Source organism: Liolophura sinensis, chromosome 1, assembly GCF_032854445.1.
Source record: "Liolophura sinensis isolate JHLJ2023 chromosome 1, CUHK_Ljap_v2, whole genome shotgun sequence".
NCBI lineage: Eukaryota > Metazoa > Mollusca > Polyplacophora > Chitonida > Chitonidae > Liolophura > Liolophura sinensis.
Window position 1 is genome coordinate 59,096,075 of NC_088295.1, and position 16,129 is coordinate 59,112,203.

General features: G+C 39.4%; 1 protein-coding gene across 3 annotated transcripts in view; it reads left to right on the top strand.

Moving 5' to 3' along the window:
- LOC135477299 (glutamate receptor ionotropic, kainate 2-like) overlaps positions 1-16,129 on the top strand; it is a 53,566-nt gene that overhangs the window by 7,732 nt on the left and 29,705 nt on the right. For all 3 annotated transcript variants that reach the window (XM_064757459.1, XM_064757460.1, XM_064757461.1), the window contains exon 2: positions 11,087-11,248. In XM_064757459.1, the coding sequence (XP_064613529.1) occupies positions 11,087-11,248 (162 nt within the window). The remainder of the gene's footprint in view (positions 1-11,086; positions 11,249-16,129) is intronic.

A 16,129-nucleotide genomic window follows, 5' to 3' on the forward strand; every position in this document is an offset into this window, starting at 1 on the left:
AACACGCCACGAATATGAAATATCACAATAAATACCTGACCAAATATAGGATATCCTGCTGTGTACTACTCACTGGTGCTGCCCACTTTGACATAAATTCAACCAATACCCAACTCTACATCTGCACGGATGTTGGTACTCGTTAAAGTTTTGCTTTTTTTTTCTTGAGTTTCCAATTATCCGCAAAACAGGCTCACATTGGAACCTGTCTATATGCTTAAGGACTGCCAGACAAAATTGACGTTTGTTGGACTGGTTGTTGATATATTTAGGGATCATTGACACATACACTGTACTATATAAAACAACGAATATTGGTCACGATATCTAGATTTCTAACATTCTCATGTATCGGTGAACACAGCGTTTTCTTTCATATTTAATTGAATAAATAATTAATAATACAACGATATTTGCTTCACCTTAAAATTTGACCGTCGTGCTTTTTTCTTGTATGTATGGAAGGGAGATCCAATCAATGCTTTCCATGTACAGTTTAATACAGCCACATGAAGGAATGAAGGATACATCGCCAGTGCTCCGGACCTATGGTATTTACAGCACCTGCATCTAATCTCCTCGCAGATCTTCGGCCGGTACAGACAGTACACCGTTGGAGACATCTGCAAACAGTCGTGCTATTCTGGAACACTGTTCAGGCAAAACCTTGCTATTTGCGTATGAAGATGTCTTCATCTGTCATCAATTTGTATCTCTGTTCACACCTTCTGTGTATACCTTCAGACCGTAAATGCTATTGTGTAAAGGCGCATATTTTTTCTTGAAAACAAAGCCAAAAAAAAAAGCACCAAAAACAAAACAAAAAAGGCATGTGGATGTTTTGGGTACTGGAACATGTGAGAACTGCGTAAGACATTCTATAAGTCATACAACTCCATTCATGTTGTACAGATGTGACTATATTAACTGCCTTCAGAGACCTCGTTATCTAAAACTAAGTACAATCAAGGTTATGCATATAATTACACATGTATATGTGTAACACATCGATTTAAACAGTGGATACAGAGATATATCACTAAGAAAATATGGTTCGGTTTATTACAGCGCCTGTACGTCCTGCATTAAACGAAGGTAAAAACCGCTGTAACTGTAGTCAATCGGCTATATATCCATTCTCCAGCATGCCACTTATTTTTTAATAATTATGACGTCACCCGAGACAATGAAAGCTTGTCGTCGAACTGAGCTTATGCAGTTTATCATTATGAATCAGAAAAAGTGTTCTAACTTCATTTTCTTCGCAGGAATATGAACTTTCAAACCAATGATGTGTACCAGCTTGTCTTCTGACGTATCACTGACTGAAGGTAAATTTGACTGATTTTACTGACGACAGTTTAAAAGAAACAAACTATTGCGACAATATAATGCATATAATATATATATATATATATATATATATATATATATATATATTATATATATATATATATATATATATATATATATATATATATATATATATATATATATATGTGTGTGTGTGTGTGTGTTAACGTAGTCGTTAGATCAGTATAAATATACATGCTTCGATCAAAGCGAACTGTATTTTCAGTGCTTATATACAAGCGGTAACTAGTGTGAATTTCCCTTTAGCTTGCTGGGATAGATTTGCCAGATTTTGGATCAGGAGGCTTGAGTTGAGTTTTTATCCACAGAGTAAATTCAGTTAGATGACGTCATAATGACGAGTTCACTAATCACACCAATCAGAGCCTTGGAAATGTTGCATGCAGGATAAAATATAAAAGAACTACATCACAGAGAGCAAAACCAGAACAACCAAGGCAGTATGATAGATGCTAAATGGTCACACGTTACCGGTGAACTTCGGCCTTTACACCAGCTGTGGCTTTCTTGTAACTGTTCATGTAAATGCGTAAATATATTGTAGCAAGTTACATGCCCAATAGCACCGTGGCTTAAGAAGAATTAGGTAAAAACAAAATAATTGCAGTGATGTTAATTGCAATTTATTTGACGTCACTGGTCTACAATTACCGGTATCATAGCGGTGTGTTGTCATCACATTTAACCCACAGTAACATTAAAACAAAGTAAAGGGACCAGACACTGGGGATGCATAGTCCACCAACAGAATCCTGTTTTATACAGGAGATGCTTAGTCAACCAACAGAATCCTGGTTTATACAGGGGATGCTTAGTCACCAAAAGAATCCTGGTTTATACAGGGGATGCTTAGTCCACCAACAGAATCCTGGTTTATGCAAGAATGCAATACAAACGACTACAGCCTGCAGAGTAAAACTTGAGCAGCGACGAGATTGTGACGATAGTTTATGGTCACTCGTACCGAATGAAGTATACCATCTTCTGTCAGTTTAACTCCATATTCTATTAGAATGTTGTTTCTCTGAATTTACTAAAAACCGCTGTGTAAAAATCTAAACTAAACAGTAAACATTGTCCCTGGTTATGTCAGTTTGACCGCATAATCAAGACTGTTTCATGACGACGGCCCTGTATATTGGATTAGACAATTGTGCAGGCCGAGAAAACCGCTAACTGGGATACATTACCGTACCATATCACTGGGGTTCCCTGGGGGCCCACAATAATCATTGTGAGTGGAGAATGCGCTTCAGTTGTTAATAGCGTGACATTTCGGTATTCAAGTAGTTGTAAATGGGGCTCGACTACTGATACAGTTGGTGTAAAATACACATTGTATTACTTTCAGTGTTTTCTTATATAGTTTACCTAATTTTTATATTTTAGCAAGTATAGTGTGTTGATGATGTGGATGCTCTTATAAATATGGATGGTGGAAATTTTGTATACCATTCACTTTCTCTGCTATGCGTCTTATTGTTGTATAAACCTTCTCATGCAGACTTTATACCCGGTTTCTCCCTACCATAATGCTGGCCGGCGTCGTATAAGTGAAATATTCTTGAGTACATGGCGTAACACATCAATCAAATAAATAAATACAGATTTTATATGTCAAGGTTTTGTATATTATATTCCATTGCGGAATATTTCTTATTTCTTTCTATTGCTCATGCCAAGATACAATTTGACAAGATATAATATAAGCCCAATGAAATGAAAGTGGGACCTAAAAGTTCATGAATATCTGTTTATTTCTTGCTTTTTTAAGCTTAACACTTTTGCTAATATTACGGAATAGACGAAAATATTTCTCTACTGCAATTCCATGATTAAAGTTTAAGCAAATGTTGTTATAAATTCTACCAGAAAGTAAACGATATTTGTTCGCATGCAGTACACAATCTTAACAGAACTCGACCTGTAGGCTCTAATTTAAATCATGTAGCAGCCCTATCAAGCCTATTTTCCTCACATTATGCCAAGAATTTGAATAATTTAAACCATTCTCTCTTAAATAGTCAAAGGACGTGGTTGATTCCCCAATGCGCTTCGCTGTCACGTGACACGTTGTATAGCGGATGCCTTTTCAGTGAAAGGTTTAAATGCAACTGTGTTGTTAAACTCCAATGGGCGGCCATGTTGAGTGCTTTTACATTATGTATGCTTTTCGAGACTCCCAAGTGACTGTCACCGTCTAAAATTTCGTGTCATATTAAGCCCTGATTATATTATGATGATGTATCCTGAACAGGTTAAAACACATTACAATCCATTTCCACCCAACTCAAGCTGTTTTCAAACATTAAAGTTCATAATGAGCATCTGTTTATGTTTAGGACATAGACTTCTAAACTTCATGAAACTTTCCAACTTGTAATTTAAAAGTTACTTTATTGTATAATTTGTTCGTCTGTGGAAATTCAAGAAATATGTTTTTTTTTTCGAGGTGTTGACATGTTTAGAATTTTGCTAATTTTACTTTATTGATCAAACAAAACTCCAAGAGTTAGGCTAAGTGGAAGCATAGTTCAGACGTTTTTTTCTGTTAGATTTCGAATACCGTGGTTTCCTGTTAGTGAATCACACCCTGAACTGATTGCCAGCCAAGCAATGCTAGATTGCCCTTCATTGTTGAAATAGTTAAATTTAAATATTTGACCTATACGGCGAAGACGTTATTTGCTTCCGTCCAGTTTCCATTTATGCTAGAGGTATAAAAGAGTAAAGATAATAAGATGCGGAAATTTGTTATCTTGTTTATTTATAAATGATTCTGTCAATAGTTTTACCTGTAATCAAAAATTCTCTCATATTTTCTACCAATTTCGTGATCCATCTTTTTCACTATGAAAAAAATGTGTTAACACTGAGAGTGTTTAAAGAAACATATACCTGTACTGAATGGTACCCAGCTACTGGTTATTATGTTGAATAACGTGGATTAACCTGGATTAACTGAATGGAAACAAGTAGAAATACCTGCTTGCGTGAGAATTATATTTCACTGTTGATGATTTTCGTTCCCCCCTTAGCATTTGTGCGGGTATTGAAATGTGTAATTTTATATATTTGGTAGTTATGTACGGTATAGCATATCAGACGCTAAGCTTGCGTTGCATAATGTACTGGTGTGTATAAGGTCTTCTTTCCAATCCTTCTATTATCAATGAGCGGTGTACGCCACACGGTACAACTCCCTTATGACTTGAGCTCGTGGCTAAAATCAGGGGCGATATTACTTTACCTTGGGCATTGCGACTAGACCTCGTTTCACATTATTAGCGCCTCACAGCCCGGGGCTGTATTATGGAATCGTTTAGGGGCTAATGGGTCATTTAATGGCCTTGGCCACGTGCTGATGACTGTAAGAATAATGTCCAGCAGGGGAACCGCAGTTAAATTCTGATAACGTTCTTGGTCTGTTGCAATGCTCAGTTACTGCCTGGATTCTCCCAGTGTTGATTATGCTTATACCACCCTCATCGAAGTGTGGCCCGTCTTAATTTATCCGGGAGTTACACCATGTGGTTTGGCTTTCAGATGCTGAGATATACTGTTGTGAACGAATCGCATAACTTAGCGAGGTTAATGGTTATAGCGTCACTCCATTCGTTATGTTTAAAATGGCCGGCGCATCTTGAGTTATGTTTGCAAGATGTCTGCGACATCCTTGAAATGAAAAGAACCCCATGCTCAGACAAACACTAAAATAGGCTGCAGATCCAAGCTTGATTTCAAAATCAATAGTGTTATAGTGGTAGAATATGAACATACCGTTCAAGCAGACGCTCAGTATTTACAAAGATCCGAAAGCGGTGTTTTACGATCGTTTTATTCGTAGCTGTGTCTGATAAACTGCTTAAAATGACTTTTGTTTAAAATTTTTACAATCAACCGATGAAATGGGTTGTTATTTACTTTTCATGACACTAATAAAACGTCTGTTTAACGGAGGGAGTCTTAGAAATGTGCAAACGTTTATAGGCGATTTACCGAATATAGGTTGAAATCCAAATATTCGCTTAACCAAGAACCTTGGTTAATGTTCAGATTTACCATAGCAGAGCTGAATCAATCAAACATGGCCCGTAATGTAAGCTGCGCTGAATTTACGGTGAAGTATTTATTTCACATGCAATCACAAGAACATTTCTATTTTTCCGATCGCCGGGAATGTCCTTGACATCATAGCTCAATCTAAGTTCCATCGGAATTGAAGTATATGTACATATGCAACTGTTACAGTTTGTGTGTTCCACTCCAAGCATGTTGCCGCTACCCCTGTGATGTAAACTAGCTTACGTCATTAACCACCTAATCGACTTAATCGATCTGATTAGTGCTTCACGTCTCCAAATGGCTTCATCTTAACAGAATCACGGAGATGTTGCTGAGAGAAATGAAACAGTACCTGAGAGACATCGCATCTGGTATATTGTCAGAGTCGCCTTCATTATGCGATAAATTGTATAGGCCTACTTAACATGTAGGTGCAGGATTGGGAATCGTGACACCCTTTATGTTACGTTACAGTCTATTTGCCCCTAAGGCATGTTGATTCTTGTCATTTGAACACAGCCAATGGCATTATGGATGCAATTACTATCAAGCATTTGCCTACCAACAACATACATATATAAACGTGTCTTATACATGACCTTTCATTCGGATCATGTCAAATCATTTCGATTCTTTCACTTTTCCCAGTTTTATTCTTTTGGGCCAATACTGTGTCGTAGGGAATTTGGAATAATTTGAGTTTTCGTGCAGATCTGATTTGAAAACACGAGACATACTTTTGCATTTTAATGAGTGTGGCCTGACAAATACAAAAAATGATGCCGATAGCATATTCCTGATATTAGTCCTATATCCCTGATCAGCGATGCAAAATAAAGCCCATTACAAGCGGAGAGAATGTAATAAAAAAAATCAACTATTTGTTTATCTTTTTCTCTCCGATTTCCTCGGGTAGATTCGTGCGTTGAGTGTGACGGACGTGAGATTTGTTTAAATGTGATTGAGTACGAGTTTGTTTTTACCTACACATATCTTGGCTGCATTTTTAAGGGAGTTTTGCCGGAGTTGTTGAGAAAGATCAAACGAATGAGAAGACACTTCATTAAGTTGACAAACAAGGCGTGCCAGGAGAGCAGGAAAAGTCGAGCTGGTGTGCAAGCATGTTGATAGGTCGTGAATTCCTCTCTCCAACAACTCTTCTGCGAATTAAATCAGCCGTCGCTCTCGTTCGGTGGTCACGTGTAATGAGAGATGTGCGTGTCTTGAACAGTTGAAAGCAGCCAAAGCGCAAACAACCGAGCCTGTGGAGACTGCGCTGCACTGAGGTGGCCTCTCTTCATGCGTCTCATTTTGCTAGAACGTGTTTTTGTCGCACATTTTCCGGCGGCATTAGCATGAAAGTTGTTTAGGTTTGTCGGCTTGCTGCTGACAGACGGGAAGGAGGTCGTGGAACTCTAGGAAATGGAAATCGGGAAGCAACCAATTGTGTCGAGTAAAAATCAGCCCCAGCCACTTATCAATAAGTTGGAATAGGTGGCCCTGTAACTGTTTGTACTGTATGGTTATTTGGCGGAGGTTTTCATCGATTACACCCGCTTTCAACCGTCAAACTGTATTCGTGATGAATTTCGAATGCCACTTCGCCGTCAGCTGGGCTGTTACTTCTCCCAGTACAAACATAATAGTATAATTTGCTTCTAATTTTCTCATTAGAGACTCAGATTAAGCAGACATCTTTGACGGTCCAGGCGAATATATAGTGATGTGGACGAACGAAGAACCAATACGCATTATTCAAAAATTTTTCACTTTTCTTACATAGCCTAAGGCGGTGGTTTTTCTTCGCAGTAATAGTCTGATTATTTATGCGACCACTCGCAATTTTTTTTCTTCCTCCATGGATGGCAGCAATGCGTTCACAGACTCACACAGGCAACAATTCTCTTTTCGTGAAAATGCTCACTTTTATACATAGCAGAGGAGAACAACTGTTCCCAAGGCAGTGGAAATTGTGGAACAGTTGGTTTCTGTCACACCTAGCATGTTTAGCTGTCACACAACAGACACCTTAATGTCAGAGCATCCAATACTCGCATATTGATAATGGTTTTTTGTGGCTTAGTATAGCGTGTGTGTGTACCACCCCGGGGGTAACAAACGTTCCATCAGAATGATTTTCCCAAGAAAGCCCTCTGCTGGCCGGCCTATTATTTATGAACGCACCCTCAAAACATTTGCCAGTATAGTCTTTTGAGGGATGGCTGGGGCGGGAGGAGGGGGGGGGGGTTATTTTGTGTTTTAAACAGTGGGAAATAATGTTCGGGAGTTGAATCGTGGTGTTAGTATAAAACCTTCGTTTTCACCGTACACGCGTTGTGTTTCTGATCTGTGAACCCCAGTGAGTTACTTTGGTGGAGTTTACGGATACAGCCTTCACAAATACTCTGGCTTGTTCTTTTTCTTTTAAACATTTGGTCATTTCTGTGCCCTTGTTTGACAATGATGACAGGGTGGAAGCGCATTCTTGGAGGACAAATCTGACAAGAAATATTGAATCTAGGGTTCATGGTTCGCCGATATATTCTGCCAAAGACCCTCTGTTACTAATCGAGGCCAATGCCGTGCTGATGGCAGTGAATCCACTGGGGAAATCAGACTGTTACAGTGGAAACTGCTGCTATTTCCGATAAGGAATTACAGAAGAACTCACACTGGTTGCTCTGTACGGTGCAGCTGTCTCTGCATCATGCCACAGCTTTGTTCTCGGGGACATCCCAGCGACGGTTTACACACAGAACTATATTGCCTATTTATCCAGGCGTGCGCTATGCCTCTGGGTCTAACAGTGTTCTCCGATCGAACTCAATGCGTACAAACTGGAACCGGTTTATCAGCAGCGTACTTTGGTTTATACGATGTTTACCCAGCTACTGATGATAAAAAAACAGCGTTGGGAAGCGGAACACAAAATATATTTGAAAGTGCATTTTTGTTTGAGAATTTTGTGAAGGCAGCTCTTGAAAACATCCAGTTTAAGAAACAGAAGCAAAACATTCCTCCCAGTCTACCACAAGTTATATAAATGCCATATACCAACTGTCTCCAATTCAGAATCATCCTCAGTAATTTAGATGAGGACATCTGTCATGCAACTGCGATCAGGCTTTCAATACTGCCACTTTCCGCTAACCGCCGAAATCTATGGTAATTAGTCCCACAATTTCATCAACACAGTAATAATCCAAATCCCCCAATCCGTCTTAACTGACACTGAACATAGACATTCGGTATCACATGGCGAAGAGACTGCTATACATCCTGGGAGTTAGTGTTGTTGAATCTTTGAAGGGCGATATTAATTAGTAAGGTGAGTTAAGTGACATCCTAGGTCACCTTCCTCCATGTTTGAAGTCAACTTTAATTGTTTCCGTCAATGTGTATTGAATTAGCCCAACTGGCATTTCTTAACGCCCTTTGATGACGGATTTCATGCCGTTGTTTATCTGTTACATATTATCACGTTTTCATTATAAGTTGTAAATTTTTTTACAAAAGTGGTTGATTGCTCTCACATTTTGAGGATGGATTTATAGCTTATTTGAGAATAGAAAAAGAACTTAATTTACCTCAGACGTGTGATTCGTTACCATACAGCATGGAATTTGAGACTAGAGCTTTGAGAAGTGAAAGTTGCTTAAGTTTTACTTATCGGATATGAACAAATCATTCTCTGCTTATTAAAGATGAAAATTTCTTTGTACTTGACTATTATAAACACCTTATTATTAAGTCTTAGGGCCTAGATTTGGCACAAAGATTAAACGCAAGCAATAATGATAAATAAGCTATTCAGATAACCGAAAGGTGTTCCTTGTTGCTTTCATGTCTAACGACGAAGACGAGAACAGGTAAATTCTCTGAGCTCTTGCCCTCGAAATGCACTAGACAGAATTCCATCAGAAAAGTGTGTTGGCTTGTGGAATGCTGATATTTCAGCGAGAGATATCCGCCTTCACGTGAGACGCTCATAAAGTGAAAGAAGGTGTGGACGGCCAAGTGGGTCTTATTTGTAGACTTAGGAACCACGCTGATCTCCGCTGACCGACCATCTGTCCGCCTAAAGCGCATCGAGAAAACGGTCTTGGGGTCTGGATAACATAGAAACGCTAAAGCTTCTTAGTCAACCCAATGGCGTGGATAAAAATCCGATTCCTCCAGTCTGTCAGACAGTTGTATTTTGGAGAGAGTGATCCAGTGTGTATGGGACCAGCTGTACTACTGGTATATGGTGAGGGAAGAAACCAGGTGCCCGGTGCACAGAGGACTCACACCCACAGTCTTCTGTTTTCCAACCACCCCACACCCAAACGTTTTAAAACAAAATACGACCATGATTAAAGAGATACCTTCGATGTTGAACCCAGCGTTGAGACTCCAGAAGTCCATAATGGGATTCCGTGCGCGGCATTTCCGATGTGTTGATGAATGTATCGGGCTTTGATCAGAGGTTTTTATGTTTACACTAGCAAATCTCGCCGGGATAGAGACAGGGGCAGATATCATTTCTTTTGAGATGTAATAACGTTGAACTCTTGAGAATTTTGCCGTCTGCTGTAAAAGGTTCTTTCTAATCTCAAGTAAAGGATAGGATGAAAAAAGGGAGAATTATTCTCCGGTATTAGGAAATGACTTTGGTATGAGGGAATAGTACGGAGGCTGGCGAATGGTTTGATAATAATATTGAAAGGCTCTGACTGGTGCTGTGGGCTTAAATGTTGTTCTCTTCGTAGCTGATTGGCCCTTGACCGATGAGGTCGCAGGATCGAACGCAGCTCTCGCTGTTTCGGTTGCTACCTAAGGAGTAGGTTTTGCCAGGTACGTGGCAAAAGGGTGGTAGTTTATTCCTTCACCAGTAAATCTGACCAACAACACATAAGTGAAAAATCCTTCAACACGGGCGTTAAACAATAAACAAATAAATAAATAAAATATGATAATATCGAGAATTCTTTAAGAACGACCTAATGCAGGCATCATTTCTGAAAGTGAAGAAAATAAACACACTTTCAGTCATTGGCGCGTAGGGTGACTACTACACAACTGATTATTTTTTTAAAATTTGTTTCATCAATCACCGAATTACTGTTTTAATTTCATTACGTTTATGTACTAAGCTCTATAAAACACAGTATGCTCATGCAGTATTGAGACTATACGTTCTTTTTTAAATGAACTTTTCCTCCCCATCCTTTTTACTTTACTTCAATAAAGCCGGAGTGTTAACCAATGAAATCTTTTTAAATGGCAGATTCAGTAATCTTTTATCGATTATTTCTACCTAGCTTCATACATATCTTGAAATTAAATAAATTGTTTAATGTTAATTAACTGACTGCTTGATTGATTTAATACAGTTGATTAATGGCTTAATGCGAGAAACTTTGGTCGAAAAAACGACCCATTTTCCTTGTTTCCAGAAAACTGCACTTAACGTTAAAGTTAGTATACTTGTGAGTATACTTTGACCTTGACCTTGACTAGAAATCATTTCGGTCTCATCCACCTCTGGGACACACTAACAGAATTATTGAAACGAGACTGGTTGTGATCCTAATGTCATTTGTGTAGAGTTACGTGTAATTGCGCTGGCTGTTCATTCTTACTTCACACTTTATTCTGTTCGCAGGGGGCCTATTCAGCGACAACGAGTGGGACGAAAGTGTGCAAAACGCCTTTAAGTACGCCGTCTACCGACTTAACCACGACCGTACTATTCTACCAAAGACTAAAGTAGAGGCCGACATCCAAAGAGTATCGTCAAATGACAGTTTTCGCGCGTCCAAGAAAGGTGAGTATATATACTAAATTCCTGAGTGTCTCCGTGCATGGTTTTTTGATCATCCATCCTGTCTGACCTGACTGATAAGACTCCCACTTGCCTCTTGTGGTGTGCACAGTGACCCCGATCTGGGCCTTAAAGTGTTACCCTTCTTTGAAAACGCATTAGGAGAGGGACCTAACTTTTTTGCCCTGAGATTAGGCGTGTCCCTGGAGACCCCTTTGCGTTCCTCTGTTCTTTTTTGTCTGTTGATGGCCTACTGAGACATCTATCAGTCCAGGATGGTAAGTAGTGAGCAGAGCACCGGGCTAAATGTTTGGGTTATACCGACTTTCTTCAGCTGGAGTCACGTTCCTTGTAAGCCCTATATCGAACGACAGTAATGCAAATAAGAACTTCTCATTGTCTGGAATTAATTGCATCGTTTCTGATCGATTATAAGATAGAATTTTGGTCTCCCTTCTCCCGGATCATTACTAATCGGAGTGTGTCATATACACAGCGGTCTCCGCACCAAAGAGAGCTCGTCCAATACCCGAGATGTTTTTGTTCGCTCCTCTCATCCTAATGCTTACAATATTAAACTGGCATATACCAATCTTCCCGGAAAACGGCACACAGTCACATTTTTGTGAGCGCTTTCTTCCACTCGAACTAATGATGTAATCATGCCTAGACTTGCCTGACATATATAGAGAAAAGACGGATGAAACCGTAAAGATAATTTCCCAATATACCACGCGTACTCCGGGGAACTGACTACATCGACCGAAAACCGCGTCCAAAATTTGGAAAGGAAAAATAAATTTGGTCTAAATCGTTTAGCAATAAATTACAATTAACATCAATGAACTTGTTTTTATCTTATCCTGCTGAGGCCATTTGACCAGGAGGTGTTTAAGTGGCTGCTTTTTAAGCATTTACATGGACAGTGGAATAAAAACCTTATCTAGGGTGAATTGACAAGACGCCGGATTTCACCGGTTAGGTGTGACCATTTGCAAACTATCACACTGTCCTTGATATGCTGGTTTCATGTTCCAAACTGTAATCTTTTATCATCAGTTTGAATCTGTCATCTGTTTAATCTGGTAACTGTTACCCGACAACCTGCACAGCACAGACAATCTGTAAAGTTAGATAGCCCAAATAATCACCATTCACAAAATATCATCCTCGTCGTCGTTTACCCTTTCAAAACCGGCAATAAAATTTCTATAATGCGAATGGCATTATAACTTTTTCAAACTTTAGAATCATTTTAACACTAAGAATTGTAGAGGTACGAGTCTGATATTTAGTGAAAGTCAAGAACTTAGCTATTCTTGATAAATACTGAAAATTTAATTTCATTAGCGATTGTGGATTTTTTGCCAAAAAATTCCGGCATAGCTCTCGTTTGGACCTTTTGCGAAACAACGAAGATGGCTTGACAGCTTAACGATTTTCTTAACGTAATAGACCCTTTCACCGAATTGAAGCCTCAAGTGTTGTGTTGCCACATCAACAATCCATTGCACAGCACCAAAAGCATGTCTGCAACATCGTCCTTTTTTACGCGAAAGCTTAAGTCTTTATTAGTCAAGTCTCCACCATCACACACTGAGAGGTCTGCCCTGAGTTAGGCCAAAGTAATCGACCAACGAAGTCACATTATGGGATTGTGTTTTAATTTGCAAAGCCGTATTCAGGGTGAACTATAAAAGAGTCGAACGCCGGTCGGTGTTTCTTTTTTGTATTGCAAAGCGACCCTTTGATTAAACGCTTATACACTGCGTGACACAGCACTGCTTCAGTAATGCAAGCTGACATAGAGTGACCCTGCCCTCGTGGTTACCCCTTCCTCCATACAAGTCACTCCTCCCCCCTCCGCCCCAGTCCTCTTGACACAAATGCATTTTCTGTTATATTGGCGAGATCTAAACAGGCCGTGCGGATTGGGAGCGGTAATCACCAGCTACTTTAGACGTTATTAGCGGAAATTAAAACACCAGTAAGCCTTAATGAAGGCTTACGAACAACACCGCGTGTGCGATCCTGATTCAGCCAGTCGGAGACCTGTGACCACGTCAGCCACTATAACCCGGTTTGAATCGCTGTATCATTCTTGGGAACAGATTCTGGCCAGCTGGCTAAGATGCGTGCCTGTCTTTCAAGTGCTAGGACACGCGAGGGACAGGTCAGTCACACGATGACTTGAAAAGGGAATTGATTGTGGCCAATTACGATGTTCCAACGTGCGACCATGAAAGACAAAAGGTTCGTTGCATACCTTTTGTCTTCCATTAGTATGGTGTGTATATCTGTATGTTATCGTTCATAAGTATCTTGACAAAGGCTGATGGTTTACCCTGGGAAATACCAAATAAAATTTATTTGACTTTCATACTTCCGACCACTCCTTGAATTAGACAAGAGGAACCCAATGCAGATTTGTAATTTACTGGCATTATGTAAATGTTTCTATGGACATGTATTAGATGTATGCACTAACCTATACAGCGGTAGGCCCATCTCCACAAAAGCTACAGCAAGTTTCCATTTAATAGATCAAGGGCACCAGCGCGAAAATCTGACCACTGCTGCTTGATGGAATCAAACAAAGACCACCTGGTTTTGATGTGACCATTATCTTGGACAGTCACAATAATCAGCGGTTCGCCCACGGTCCAGCGGCACGGACCATGGAGATCGACGTTTAATATTTACAAAGAACCTTAAATGCTTTTGAAAAATTAATACTGAACCAAGATTCCAGGAAGACCGCTTGATTCTTGCTGTGACATTTTTTGGGCCTCTAAATTTGAACTACACTTCAGATATTTATTATATGTTTTGAACATTTATCCTCATTACAAGTTCAGCTTGTGCTATCCGTCTATTTGCTATGAAATATTAACTTTAACGTGCACTGATTATTTGCATTAGAGATTTTTGACGTGAGCATCCTTAAAATATTTCATAAAAGGGCTTTTTATTTTGGGAAAACTTGGGAATATATTCGCATGGTTGACGACTGGTATACAAATGTCTACTTGACCACCTAGGTTTGGACGAAGATCAAAATACTAAAATACTACAAGCACTTGGTATTCATTGGTACACACGTAATAATGTGAACATGGCATTTATTGTGTAGCAAGTGTAAATTTCACTGGAACAAGGCTCTGGAAGTTTTATCTACCTGTCTACTTCATGACAGTTTTCTTTGGTGATATATTTACATACATTCGCGGCACTGATTACTACGCGTGTCGTGGCTTTGTCGTCAAGTCTAAGAGTTTCCTCGCTTGGCCCGTTGAGCCGTTTAGCAATGCCTTATCGCGAGGAGCGCCAAATGGCAAATGATCTATTTCTTGGATGAGATTCCCCTTCACCGCCAGATGTCGGCGAGTTCGAGCAGCTGCGCCGCTGAGAAAGTCTGGAAAGGTCAAGCCAATGGCTGGTAACATTTCGTCGAATCGTCGAGGGACGCTGGCAAGCCAAGCACTTCTCGATACTAACAGTTTACATTCCCCCGTCATATTCACTCTATAATATGTTATTACAATATTTAGCCCAAGGTCGGTTCTTCGGCAGTGGTGCTTTGAACCCCAAGGAGCAGGACTTTCCCTTTAGCCATTTTATGCTACCTTAAAGGGTATTGCGACTCCATTGTCTGGAAGGAAAATAGTGATGCATGTCAAGATACGCGGTCACAATGTAACCGTCTGCGTGAAAGAACTACTTTCGATAATTGAGTGCAACACTGTTGTACACTGAGACGTCATAAACACCTCTTCGATCTTCGAATTATAAAATGAGACTGTTTTCAAAGCGTCGCAGTCCGCTTCACCCACGCACGGTGCTTTTTACATGACACAAAGTGTGCCTTATACTCACCTCGTTATCCTAAGGAACAGTTCACATTTTCCGTGCAGAGCACACGTTAGTTCAAGATAGAAATCATTCAGAAAGTACGATTTTTTGTTTTTCCTGCTGTGCCAAAAACTAGGTGTTCCTAATTAGGCAATCATGGAGATAAGGCTTGGCATAATGTTAGAGAAATAATTTTTCTTTCAAAGATGGCCTTTTTGTTTACTATCACATAAAAGACAAGATTAATTTTAGCTTTTTTGAAAACAACCTTGGTTTATCTATCATATCCATTCACGGGGATTCACTCATTCTTATTTGTGCTAAACTGAATTGTAGTACATATTGTAATATCATCCAACATTGATGTATAATTGATAGTTAATGAAATATTTGATGTTAAATTGTAATACAAGTTTTAATACAAACACCGGGACACTCATAATTTAAGTCAGTTAATAGCTAACCTTTTAAAGAAATGGTATTATTTTAAAGCATGAGTTTCGTCGTGCTGAACCCTTCATGGCATTTGTAACCTCTTTCTTTCATTGCCGAAGATATGATTCGCTCATACGCCTGGCTTATCAACCATATGGTAAACGATTGTACGGTATGCTGTTATTAAAGATGCCGTAGATATGAAGAGTAATTACTCTTTATCTTGACATCAAATTGTGGCCAATACATACAATGACACTTGGTATTGTTCGACAAAAGAGTTATATTAATTCGTTTTTGATTGCCACGTTTTTCTATTTAGTCTCCCCAACAGTATCATCTAAACAAAGTCGCAGTGCGAGTTAACTTGGCGAAAGAAATCAGATAAAAAAAGCTCAATAAAATAACGTTTTATCAGAGTGAGACACGTGACTGTTGGATAGACCTTAGACAATAGATGTGTATCCTCCTCTCTTTATTCTCCATAAACTTGCTTTATGCTCCTAAATAGACGGCTCTTCGGAGAGAACGGATTTTGTCAGATTTGGGCCAATATTCCAGTTGTCTGGTTTGACGGTTGCCTGAACTTGGCTGTTA